A 12,594-nucleotide genomic window follows, 5' to 3' on the forward strand; every position below is an offset into this window, starting at 1 on the left:
TCTCCTCATAAAGAGTCTACTGAAATTAGTAGTCCTCAGGGCATCACAGCACCTGATATGGAGGCCTCAGGCCTAGAGACTGCATGAAAGTTTTAGGCACAAATGATGTCACTTAGTTTGAATATGCAGAGGGAGAAGGGAGGAGACCCCAAGTCTAAGTCATGAGAATCCCAATTTCATGGTTTGGTGGAGGATGAATCTCTATAGATCCTGGGAAGGTACAGCTGGACAGCTTCATTTCTCACTTCATTTATCAATGTCTTTATGAAAATGCCTGCTATAAACACCTGTGAGTGTACATCTACTTTGACTCTGGCACTAGAGAGGCACCAGGGCATAGTAGTCAAGAAGTGAATCCTGTCTCTGGTAATGGTCAAGGATCTCAAAAAAGTTAGTCTCCTGTGCCTCAGTTAGCCATCCTTAAAACGTGAGTGCCACTGTAGGTATTCACAGGGTTCTTAGGAATAGCAAACACATTGGTATTTGTAAGGTAATTAGAAGAGGCAAATTGCAAACACAACTCAAGAGTATGTTAAATAAAGAAAAACAAAGTGGGCATGATGTTTTTCCTCCAACAACGTAAAATATAAAGCAAATAAAAATACATTCAGAGGATTTTTGTGTTGCTCAAGGTATCACTATGATTTGCCATTCTAGCAGAGTTTAAAAAAAAAAGAAGTATGAGCCAAATATCAGGAAAATGTGTAAATAATGGAAACAACCTTTGATTCAATAATCACATGTCAACACTAATGAAAATACAGCCTAGGTGGATGTTAACTCAAGTACTATACAAGTAAAAGTGGGATCACTGAATTGATGTGCTTTGACTACATTGTTATGAGAAGTATTTCTCTTCTAAAAATGAAGCAAAAATGGGACACCTGAGTGGCTCAGCAGTTGAGCTTCTGCCTTTGGCTCAGCTGGTTCGAGTCCCACATTGGGCTCCCTGCATGGAGCCTGCTTTTCCTTCTGCTTCTGTCTCTGCCTCTCTCTCTGTGTCTCTCATGAATAAATAACTAAAATCTTTGAAATTAATTAATTAAAATAAAATAAAAATTAAGCAAAAATGTTATTTTATTTTCCTTTATAACACAAGGAAAATGAGCTTTAGTATTCGTCTCTGTTCACAGAATGGTGAAATTAAATTTAATTACATTTTTAAAAAAGATTTCATTTATTTATTTGACTGAGAGAGCACAAGTAGAGAGAGCAGCAGAGGGGGAGGGAGAGGGAGAATCAGACTCCCAGTTGGGCAGGGAGCCCGATGTGGAGCTTGATCCAGTGACCCCAGGATCATGACCTGAGCCCAAGGCAGACACTCAACCGACTGAGCCACCAAGACATCCCTCATTTTTTTTCTTTTAAAGATTCATTATTTTAGCGAGAGAAAGAGTACGTGCACATGAGCAGGGCGAGGAGCAGAGGGAGATTAGCAGAGACTCCCCACTGAGCCCGGAGCCCAATAAACAACCAAGAATCGGAGGTACAAACATAAGAAAACATTTAAGTGTAAATAAGTTTAGGGGTGCCAAGGTGGCTCAGCTGGTTAAGCCTCCAACTCTTGATTTTGGCTCAGGTCATAATCTCAGGGCCATGGAATTGAGCCTTGTGTGGGGCTTTGTGCTCAGCGAGAAGCATGCTCAGCGAGGAGTCTGCTTGAGATTTTCCCTCTCCTTTCCCTCTCCTCACCAGCCCCATCTCTAAAATAAGTAAACAGATCTTAAAAAAAAAAAAAAAAAAAAAAAAAAAAAGAAATCTTGCCATTTGCGATGACATGGATGAAGGTACAAAATATGCTAAGTGAAATAAGTCAGTGAGAGAAAGACAAATACCATATGATTTCACTCATGTGGTATTTAAGAAACAAAACAGATGTACAAAGAAAAAAGGAGACAAACCAAAAAACAGACTCTTAACTATAGAGGACAAACTGATGATAACTAGAGGGGAGGTTGGGGGGGGCGGTGAGTGAAATGGGTAAGGGGAATGAAGAGCACACTTATCATGATGAGTACTGAGTCATGTACAGAATTGTTGAATCGCTATATTGTACACCTGTAACTAATGTAACATCGTATGTTAACAATACTGGAATTAAAAATTAAAACAATAAAAAATGTAAATTAAATAAGTAAAATTTAGAGTATATGTACATGAAAATGAAGGATAATTACATTTCAGAATTACAAAGCCTTCTGAAGACCCTTAAATTTACGATCCCTGAGACATGTTCTACATCTACAGTTTTTTTTTTGTTTTTGGTTTGTTTTTAAAGATTTCACTTATTTATTCACGAAAGACACAGAGAGAGAGAGAGGCAGAGACACAAGCAGAGGGAGAAGCAGGCTCCTTGCAGGGAGCAGATTGGGCCTGGATCCCAGGACCCCAGGATCATGCCCGAGCCAAAGGCCGCCGCCACTCAACCACTGAGCCACCCAGGCATTCCTAGAGTTGTTTTTTTTAAGTGAGATGTGCATCTGTGGCTACTCAAAGGACTATATTTCATGAAAAGCTTACTTTCTTAATATGGCAATTCAAAAGTATGTTAAGAGTGAGATCACGTACCCCAAGGCGAGGAGAGAGAGAATAAGATACTGGAAACAAAGCCCAGTGCTTAAAATGACAACCTAAGTAGAGCTACCTGCCTCCTATGAGAAATTTATAAATGCAAAACTAGTATTTGGCAAGACTGAGGTACCTGGGTAGCTAAGTGATTGAGCGTCTGCCTTTGGTTCAGGTCATGATCTGGGGGTCATGGGATTGAGTCCCGCATCAGGCTCCCCACAGGGAGGCTGCTTCTCCCTCTGCCTATGTCGCTGCCTATCTGTGCCTCTCATAAATAAACAAAATCTTAAAAAAAAATTTTTGGTTAAGTCTACACCTGGATTAGGTTTCCCTAGGCAATGGTGTGGTTGGGATAGGATGACTTTGAACTTGCCATGTTCTCTATTCAGGAAAGGAATTCTGTGTTTTATTTTTTTAAGACTTTTAATTTATTTATTCATGAGAGACACACAGAGAGAGGCAGAGACACAGGGAGAGGGAGAAACAGGCTCCATACAGGGATCCTGATGCGGGACTCAATCCCGAGACTCCAGGATCACGCCCCGAGCTGAAGGCAGGTGCTTAACCGTTGAGCCACCCAGGCATCCCTTCATTATTTTAAATATATCTGCCTATAGAAACCTAGGACAGTTTATCAGAACTTGGGGATTGTTTTCCCCTCAGGGAAAATGGTATCAGTCTCTATAATTTAACAAATATCACCATGTACTACCATCATATTTTATGATCTTCTACTCTGTGTTCTGATAATTTGAGCCATAATAGGTGGTCTTGAAATTACAGCTGTCTTTTACAGGTCAGGCTGAGACCTTTTGAAATTTCACTCTGACTTCAACTTCAGACTTCTCATCCACTGTACCTGTTCATTTTGTAGTTTTTTTTTTTTTTTTTAAGATTTTATTTGTTTATTCATGAGAGACACAGAGGCAGAGACACAGGCAGAGGGAGAAGCAGGCCCCATGCAAGGAGCCCAATGCAGAAATTGATCCCGGGACTCCAGAATCACGCCCTGGGCCGAAGGCAGGTGCTAAACCGCTGAGCCACCCAGGGATCCCCCATTTTGTGGTTTCCTAAACAGAATGCATGTGTGTAGTTGGGGATGTCCTTTGATCTCAGAAATTCAGAAGATGTTGTAAACAGTGTTTTTGAAAGTTTGTGTTAATTGCATAGGTACTTTTGGTTTTAAAATAAAAATGTTAGTGGGTACTAACTAAATGGGGACTATATACTCTTTATAAAAATGGATTATAATGAGTGATGAAAAGACATTTGGGATCACTTCCTACTCTGCAAAATGTTTTTAGTAGAATAGCATTGCCATTATTGTCACTGTTGTCAAAAAAAAATGTTTGCTAGCACCTATTTCTTTGACCGTAGGTGTAAGAGAAGATCCTTGCTACAGCTCTGAGTGTACCACAGCTTCCTACAGGGAAATTTATCAAAGGGAAACATTTCTATCCATTTACACCAATGTGGTGAGCAACATATCCAATATCCCATATAATTAAAAAAACAAACAATTCTATTGCTAATTGAATGCTAAACATTTATGCCAAATAATACTTACCATACATTTAAACCTAACTAATACTGTCAACTAACTTTTCAAGGCATCAAACATCATAGTTGGGTTCTTATTTGTTTGGGGGACTATGCATCAGGTAATTATGTATTGTGCAGTTTTATATAACCAAGGAATAATTTTTTGTTTTATATAGAAATAATGGCTGCATTTTTACTTGTGTTTAATTCAACAAATATTTATGGAATATTATAGTAGATATGTTTATTTAGACTGCCAGACTTTTTCTTTTTTCTTTTTTTATTTTTACTTATTTATTTATTTTTTTGCCAGACTTCTTCCTAAGGAGGCTTGCCCAACCAAGTCCATCTGGACCCAGCTTCCAGCCTGGACTAGAGTTACTGCTTCCAGTCCTATTTGTCCATTGTTTGCACAGCACATGCTCCTTCAATCATGGGCCCACATCATTGTACAGGTCTCCCCTGCTTTTTTGAAGGCTCGCATTACACCACTTCCCTTTTACAAAAGGCCTACATTAGTACCTCTTTATTAGCCAAAAGAAAGAGGATTTTCAGTTTTACGAAAATACAGCATTTCACGTTTTGTAGCGAGCAGTTACAGAGGCAGTACCACCCCAAGCAGTAAGTATGGTGCCAGCCAAGAGTGGCACCTTCAAGCCCCTTCTCTGGAAACTGCATGCAGCATCACAAAACCAGGCCACCGGAGCTCTGAACTGTGTCTGTGAACATCTGTGCTTTAACTCAATGTATTTTGTGCATCTGTTACCAAAATGTGTCCTAAGGTAACAGATTTTTTGAGGTCTGGGAATGGACAAAAATGTTTCCATATAAATTAATGGTAATTGCTTCTTTGCTTTACACTATTTGGGTTAATGAAAGATTTCATAGGGATGTTCTACTTTCAGATGGCAAGAAATCTGTATTACAATTTGCTGTTCACAATACTCTTCCAGGGATATTCATGTGATAAAAACGGAACCAGAGTCTAAGCTTCTAAGTCTGAAAGATGGACAATGATCAGCTGGGACGCTGCTGGGGCATGAACCTCCTGCGGATGCCCTGCCTGGAGAATGAAACTAAATGAAACCCAAGTGCTTGATCCAGGCATTACTGCAGTGAGCCCTACCTCTAAACTTCTAGATAATTTCAACCAGCAATTCTCTTCCTGCTTAAGCCAGATATCTGAAACACAACAACTAAAGATTCCCAACCCTTACAAACGTTTATGAGTCTTGAGCTATCTACTAGATGCTGGCAAAAACCACGAAGTACAAGACAGTGCCTGCTCCAAATGAACTCTGAGCACAGAGAGTGGAGGGCCCATATCTCAACCAAAATAAAACATCATAAATGCTTTGGCAATGCCTCATGCACCAACAAAGGGGAAGATATGGTGAATACTAACAGGAGGTGGCTGAACGTTACCCAAAAGGATATAATGAGACAGCAAAGCCTGATTTAGGCTTCGAAGAATAAAGTAGGGCTTAAAAGAAGAGAAAAATGTGCAAGGACATTCCAGCAAGAAAAAAGTGAATTAAAGGCAAGAAGTTTATCTTGAGATTTCCCCCCCCCCCCCCCGAATGCCTAGCCCAGTCCCTTTCATATACGAGACACCAGAAAAAGTTTAAAGAGTAAGCAAGGGCATAAAGAGAAAAATGATTAAATGATTTCTCTGGAGTTAAGGCCTTGCCTTGGCCAATGACATAATGACCTTTTATAACACAGCTCCTAATAGGAATTATGTTCTTTTTACAATAACCTACTTTATGATATGGCTTCCAGGAAAAGTAATAATCAAAAAGAGTTACTGCTGTGACTGTTAAGTGGGGAGAGGGTGGCCTTAATTAATTGCTGGACTTGCTTTTTATTTTTCTTTCTCACATACGAACAAGTTCTCTAAATGGCATTAATAAATAAACACATTTATGGGTCACATCGATCAAGGGTTTCTTCCATTTTTCAGTAAAATTATAAATATCTAAATATGAACACTAATTGCAAATTCTGATCAGAGAAAGAACTGAACAAACAAGGTTCTGAAAGCTATGGTGGTCAAATAGCATGCAAGACTCAGCACAGAATGAGAGCTTATATTTTATTAATTCATTGTTGAAACAATGTAGGAAAGATGGGACTCTGCACAGGGAGTGTTTTGGGATGATGGGGACCTGGGCTGATAATCTCTGCATCTGTCTGGATGTGGGAAAACTGTTTTAATTCTAAATATTCACGTGTGTGTGTGTGTGTGTGTGTGTGTGTATATATATATGTTTTTTTCCTTTCATCGCTGTTGTGAGTTATACAAGACAATGCGTATGCAGGACTGGAAGGTCAAGGAAGGACAATAATTGAAGAAACTAGTAATAAGTAGATCGCAGTAAATAAGAGTAGATGCTTAGGAAAGGAAGTCATTTTGCAAAAACAAAACAGACTGAAATCTTTATTTTGTCTCCTTGAAATGAGGTGATTAGATAATTGGATGTTTTAGCAATTAGGGTGTTTCCCTTGGTAACAGCAACAGTAATGTTTAAATACAGTACTCCACATTAAAAGAGAATATTTTGATAAACTTCATGAAGCTGAAGGCACCAAAGCTGACATTGTTTATCATTCAACAATTTCATTTTTTGACGTTATTTCCCTAATAACCTCTTCCACGCTAAGAAAATCATTTGAAGGACAGCAAGAAAGGTGGTTTCCATCCACCTGTACAAACTGTGGACCATGAATGTGGTCAGATAAAGGGTACAGCTCTTCTGCAGTATAATATCCAAGGCAGACGACACATTTTCTTCTTTTGCGCTTTTTTTAAATATTTAGGACTCTGTAATGCATTTGGTACTCCAACTCCGCTACCTGCGTATCAAAGACCTAAACTTCTCTTCTATAAAATATATGAAGTATGCAAATTTTAAAAGATCTTCTGCTCTTACACTTATGTAGACTACGAACCACAGGCACTGTAATTAATCCCTATACAATAGTAGAAACACTCTAGCATTTCTATTGCTCAACGCAAATGTATAGTACATTGGGAATGTCTTAAATTAGAATGAAGCTTTAAAAAATAAATAAAAAGAAACTTCTAAATAAATGCTAAATTTTTAAAATGTCTCTTTCATATGAATAACTTGATATTTAATTTCTATGCCATGTAAAGAAGACTTATAGATTACATATTCCTAGATGCATCTAACCATAAATTACACTTCAGAACGTCTACTTTGAAAATGTTTAAAGTTTCCACATTATCAAAGTCCTTTGTTACGTATGCGTATATACATGTATAACAGAAAAATATATATTACATGTAAAACTCATGCATATTTTGAAAAAAAAAATTTGCCATTTAGAAAAGATTTAGTGTTCCTGTAAGGAATTGGTTCCTCTAGCAAATTTCTAGAGAGAGAAAATGGCAGATGCAGTAGAAGTATCATCTTGATTGGAAGATTGAGTAACTCGATTCCAAGCAGGTTAAGAAAGCGAACAGTAGGGCACCTGGGTGGCTTAGTCAGTGAAGCATCTGCCTTCGGCTCAGGTCATGATCTCAGGGTCCTGGGATCTAGTCCCACAACTAGCTCCCTACTCACTGGGCAGCCTGCTTCTCCCTCTCCCTCTGCCTCTCCCCCTGCTCATGCCCTCTCTCATGCACACTCTTTTACTCTCAAATAAATAAAATATTAAGGAAAAAAAAAGCCAACAGTAAAGGGTGAGTGCAGTGGGGCAGTGAGTCGGGGAGCACTGTAGCTTTGACCACAGGCTCTAGAAATGCCATCATACCTTAATCCTGCTTCTCTCTCAGCCCCGATTGCCCCTTTATTTGGGGACCGGCTCCCTCTGGGTGGAGGCATTCATTGCTTGTCCTTCTTTCGAGAGCGATCCATGGGAAGGGATGCGGCCTCCCCGGGTTCAGATGGGAAGTTCTACTCCATGACTGCAAATGTGCCTTTCTCTGACATTGGTGGTGTTCTCAAAACAAGAGAATGCTTCAAGTAGGCATGAAGGGCATGCCAACAGGGCGGTTATTAGCTGATACCTCCGTTAAAGGGGCACTGTTCTGTGTAACACCGTGGCCACTTTCCCCTGAAATCAGGACCAGTACCTGAGATTCCAGGAGGAGGTGACAGGGGTGAGGAGTCATGAGAAAGGAAAGAGGACAAGTGTGTTGCAGGGGCAATGTTAGCATGCCCCGCAGAGGTGTTCACATGCATAAAGGAGCCAAAATTGGGAAATAACATGACAGTACATGCGGAGTGAACTGGAAGAGATCAGACTCAGACTCAGAAATACTGAGAGAAGGTCCTATTCTTGGGGTCAGGATGTGGCAAGTAGCCCCATATTCTGTACCTGTCTCCCTCTTTATGGAATACAGGGTAAAATGTTGTGGGAGGAAGCTTGGCACAAGGAGAGGAGAGTCAGGTTTAAACAGTGTGTTTTCGTTCCAGGTGCGACTGTAGGCGTCTCTGTGAGCTACTCCCCAGCTCAGTGCTCACCTCCAGAGCATCTGTGTGGCTCAGGAACAGCACATGATCAGGTCTCCGTAATGATGCATCTTCAGTCTCCTTGCCCACTCCAGTCTGCATCCCTCATGAGGAAGAACTGAATTCTTTTCAACTTTGTAAGCCCTGTACCAGGAGACTGTTATACAATGAATGCTTCATGAATGTTGGATAAATGGCTAAATAAAGCAGTTCAAGACTAAATTACTAAGGAAGACAGAGAAGCAAACACAAGCAAATGAATTATTATTAAAAAAAAGTTCTTCAAGGTCAATTAAATTACTGTATATTCACAAGAGTAATTTACTGAAATCCAACAGCCAAAGTATATTTATTGATGATGTTACCGCTGGCCCCTAAATTACAAAAACAAATACGAATGAATCTCATATATATATGTTTATATTTTATTTATTTATTCACAAGAGACACACAGAGAGAGGCAGAGACCGGAGCAGGAGGAGAAGCAGGCTCCCTGCGGGGAGCCCAATGCACAGGTGGATCCCAGGATCACGACCCAAGCCGAAGGCAGATGCTCAACCCCTGAGCCGTGCAGGCAGGCGCCCCTGACTCTGATATTCTTTGTTACTTTAGGGAGGTGACCGTTTCCGTTAGCTGCATGTGAACATGATAAGGGCGAAACGGAGAGACCACGTTTTAAAAGAGCGTTTAAAACGCTAAGAACGGAGTTTCGGAGTTTTCTGAAGTCACGTGGCACGACACTTTAAGGCAGTAGCAGCTCACTCACCCGCAGTTGTGCCCACGGTGGGTGCCGTCGTCTTCCCTTCAAGCGGGGGCTCCCGCGGTCCTGGTGCGCATGCACGCTGCGCAGGGGGCAATGTTCCCATCTGCTGGATCCACCCGCCGGCAGGGCCCGAAGGCAGGACACCGCCGCCCCCGCTCCTGGCCGCGTGGACTCGGCCTGTCCTTGAAGTTTGAAGGTCAGCAGATCGCTTTACGCCAGCAGCGGCAGGAGCGGCAGCTCGAGCAGGGCCTCCCAAACCCTAGTGCGCATGTCAGCACCGCGCACCGCGCACCAGGGGCTCTGCGGCGCGGCCTCGGCCTCCTGCTTCCCAGCAGGCTCCGCGGAGGGCGCTGCCCTCTCGCCCTCCCGCCCTCCCGCAGCTGCACCACGTGCACTGCAGCCCCCCGTCACGCCAGTCCTATCGGCAGCAAGACGCCACCTTGCTTAGGCCCCGGCGGGTCCTGAGGCGCAAGGGTGTCAGGAGGCTGTTTGCGACCGTGAGGCGCCATGTGGTCCCCAGTCACCACATCCGGGGCCCTCGCTCAGGCCCTCAGGCGGGGTCGCGCTGCAGAGCCCAGGCCACGGCCTCGCGATCAGGGACGCACAGGCCATGAGGCGACCCCGCCCCGCGCCCCAGGGCAGGACGCGCACACTGCTCAGAGCGTCCTCACGCAGGGGGACCTGGGGGACCTTCCCCGGGGGCTCTGCGACTGCTGCAGGCTGGCTTACGGGGCCTACACAGGGAAGGAGGCCCCACAGGGGACGTCGGCCGCACGGCCACCACCCAAAGCCACCACCATCTCTCACTGACTCTACACGCCCACGGCTGCCACCAAAGGAAGCCACAGGCCGAGTGCTGCAGGCCCGCCGTGTGGCACGGGCGTCTTTACCACCATCCCGTTTCACACAGAAAATCACCTGAGAAGCTCAGACAGGTAAGGCAAGCCGCGCTGGGTCAGCAGCCCGAGGCGCCTGACGATGTGGCCGCTGCCCACAGCCGCGGCCCGGCCTCTCCGATTACGCTTCCGTTAAAAAGGCTACTCAGGAACGGGGAAGGCACCGCCAGACGCGGAAAGCGCTAGGAAGTCCGCTCTCCACAAGCCGGCACGTGGACCCCGCCTTCCCCGCCAGCGGCACCGCCCCGACGGTGGGGAGAGGAAGAAAAACCACTTCCGGGAGACACGCCAGCGCTTCCGGGGCGCGCGTGGCGCAGGAGGGTCGTTCAGGGTCACCGACCTCGCCGGGGAGGGGCCAGCCCCCAGGTGGCGCTACGACGCGCAGGCGGACGGACACGCATCGCTGCGTATGGAGGACAGCAGCCCTGGACACGAAAGGGTTGCCCCTTACCCGCGCCCGGGGACGCCGGGGTCAGGCGTCCGAGGGTGCGCCGCCGCCATGTTGAGTCCAGGGGGTTTAAATGCGGTGGGCGGGGCCCAGGGATGCCTGCGTCGCATGGTGACGTCGCAGCCTGCGCGGGTAGGCCCGCCCGGACCCCTCCCGCGAGACCTTCCAGTCGGCCAGCGCGGGCCGGCCCTGGGGGGCGGGGCCTTGTTGAGTGACGGCTCCGCTGAAGGGGGTTCAGCATGGAAGTGCCTGGAGCCTGCCTTGGTAGGCGGGGCGCGGGGCGGGCGCGGGGCGGGCTCTGGTGGCTCCCCCCGAGTGGGCGGGTCGGAGCAAGCCCCCAGCGCCGGGGGCTGGGGCTGCTTCCTGCACCGAGCTCCGCCGCACCACCCCCACCCCCACCCCCACCCCCACCCCCACCCCCACCCCGGCTCCAGAAAGGAGGCGTGCCGCGGCCGGGGCTCCTCCCTGCACACAGCGGAGGCCTTCGGCCCCTAAACTCGAGGCCCGGGCCGGGCCGTGTGCCTCCCCTGGAGGCTCCGGAGGAGGCAGGGAGGAGACCCGAGGATCTCCAGGTGTGCAGCTTTGTGGCCTCACGGTACCCACCACCTGGTGACATGCAGCCCACTGAGGCTTCGGAAACGCGCTTCTGTCCTGAAATCGCTCACAAGTCATCCGGGACTGTGCCTGACGGCCCTTGCGGCCTTCAATTGCCCTTGCCACTCACGGCCTTAATGTATCTTGAGAAACTAGGCAATGAAATCTATATTTCACTGTTGAATGATGGCTCGTTGCATTATGCAAGAATCGTGGGCATCCTTGTTTTTGTTTTTTGGAATTAAATATGTATATATTATATCCATATATGTGGATGCTTGCAGTGCAAGTGTGGGGCAAGCGAGCAGGGACTGCTCTTGAAATGCGGTGATGCACTTGCAAAGGAGACCACGTGTGTCCTTTCTGTGCAATGTGCTAGTGCCTAGCCATTTCACCTTCCACAATAGTACCCCCCCCCCCCAAAAAAAAAAGGTTAAAAAGGTCAGGAAAAAAGGCAATTGTAATTTACTGATCTGCTTCTACCCGGGGCACATCAGATTGTAGATAGCATAATCTATGAGATAAATACATATGAAATGTTGGGACTTTTCACAAGTAATAAAACTATATGGGGCCAAGGGGAGAGGGGAGAAAAGTTTTCGTGAAAAATTTGGGTACTTAATGAGACTTTTATTGACAATATTGTGTTCAGCACAGAGAATTATACGTTAAAACCGTGTTGGAACGATGAGACATGGGACAACACACCAGTGTGTAAAGAACTATACCAACTTACAGCATTTTTGTTTTTTTGTGTGTCCTCAATTTCGCAGCTAGAATGAAGCACATCAACTTGTCGTTTGCGGCCTGCGGGTTTCTGGGCATTTACCACTTGGGGGCAGCATCCGCACTTTGTAGACATGGAAAAAAGCTCCTGAAGGATGTCAAGGCCTTTGCAGGGGCTTCTGCGGGATCCTTGGTGGCTTCTGTCCTGCTAACGGCACCAGAAAAACTAGAGGTAATGAAGTAGTAACTAGGCTGCGTTCCTTGTTAAGAAATCAACACTGAGCGGCAGGCATGAACGTTGGCTCTACTAAGTTAACTGCAGACAAATAATCCTTTTCCTGGGTAACAGGAAAGGTCAAGACTTTTTTTTTTTTTTAATTTAATTATTACGGATTTCTGCTCTGGATTTGGGGAAGATTATGTTGGATGACAGTGAGGCAAGGAAATCAAATGCCTCTTTTTACTCTTGAGTGTCTATTTAGTCATAAAATTCCGGCTCTGTTTCTTTCTACCAAAGGCTATTTCTTCTTTATCTGATCATGAGAACACAGGGTCTGTTTGCAAGGCCTGGAAAAT

General features: G+C 45.1%; 1 protein-coding gene and 1 long non-coding RNA gene across 27 annotated transcripts in view; one reads left to right on the forward strand and one right to left on the reverse strand.

Moving 5' to 3' along the window:
* The window catches only part of LOC140627662 (uncharacterized), a 527,802-nt gene extending 516,937 nt beyond the window's left edge, over positions 1–10,865 (reverse strand). For 2 of the 12 annotated variants that reach the window (XR_012026311.1, XR_012026303.1), the window contains exons 1-2: positions 10,273–10,862; positions 8,604–9,536 (exon numbers count right to left, since the gene is read on the reverse strand). This is a non-coding gene — a long non-coding RNA (uncharacterized lncRNA). Of the gene's footprint in view, positions 1–8,603; positions 9,537–10,272 lie in introns of all 12 variants that reach the window. The other 10 variants (XR_012026306.1, XR_012026309.1, XR_012026304.1 and 7 more) reach the window with 10 other exon arrangements.
* PNPLA4 (patatin like domain 4, phospholipase and triacylglycerol lipase) overlaps positions 10,538–12,594 on the forward strand; it is a 181,827-nt gene continuing 179,770 nt past the window's right edge. For 5 of the 15 annotated variants that reach the window (XR_012026297.1, XR_012026298.1, XR_012026299.1 and 2 more), the window contains exons 1-2: positions 10,808–10,962; positions 12,066–12,250. Coding sequence is in view for 10 of the 15 variants with exons in the window: in XM_072816098.1 (XP_072672199.1) it covers positions 10,938–10,962; positions 12,066–12,250 (210 nt within the window). In the remaining 5 variants the exon portion in view is untranslated. Of the gene's footprint in view, positions 10,737–10,804; positions 10,963–11,116; positions 11,271–12,065; positions 12,251–12,594 lie in introns of those variants that run through there. The other 10 variants (XM_072816091.1, XM_072816089.1, XM_072816092.1 and 7 more) reach the window with 9 other exon arrangements.

Source organism: Canis lupus, chromosome X (assembly GCF_048164855.1).
Source record: "Canis lupus baileyi chromosome X, mCanLup2.hap1, whole genome shotgun sequence".
NCBI lineage: Eukaryota > Metazoa > Chordata > Mammalia > Carnivora > Canidae > Canis > Canis lupus.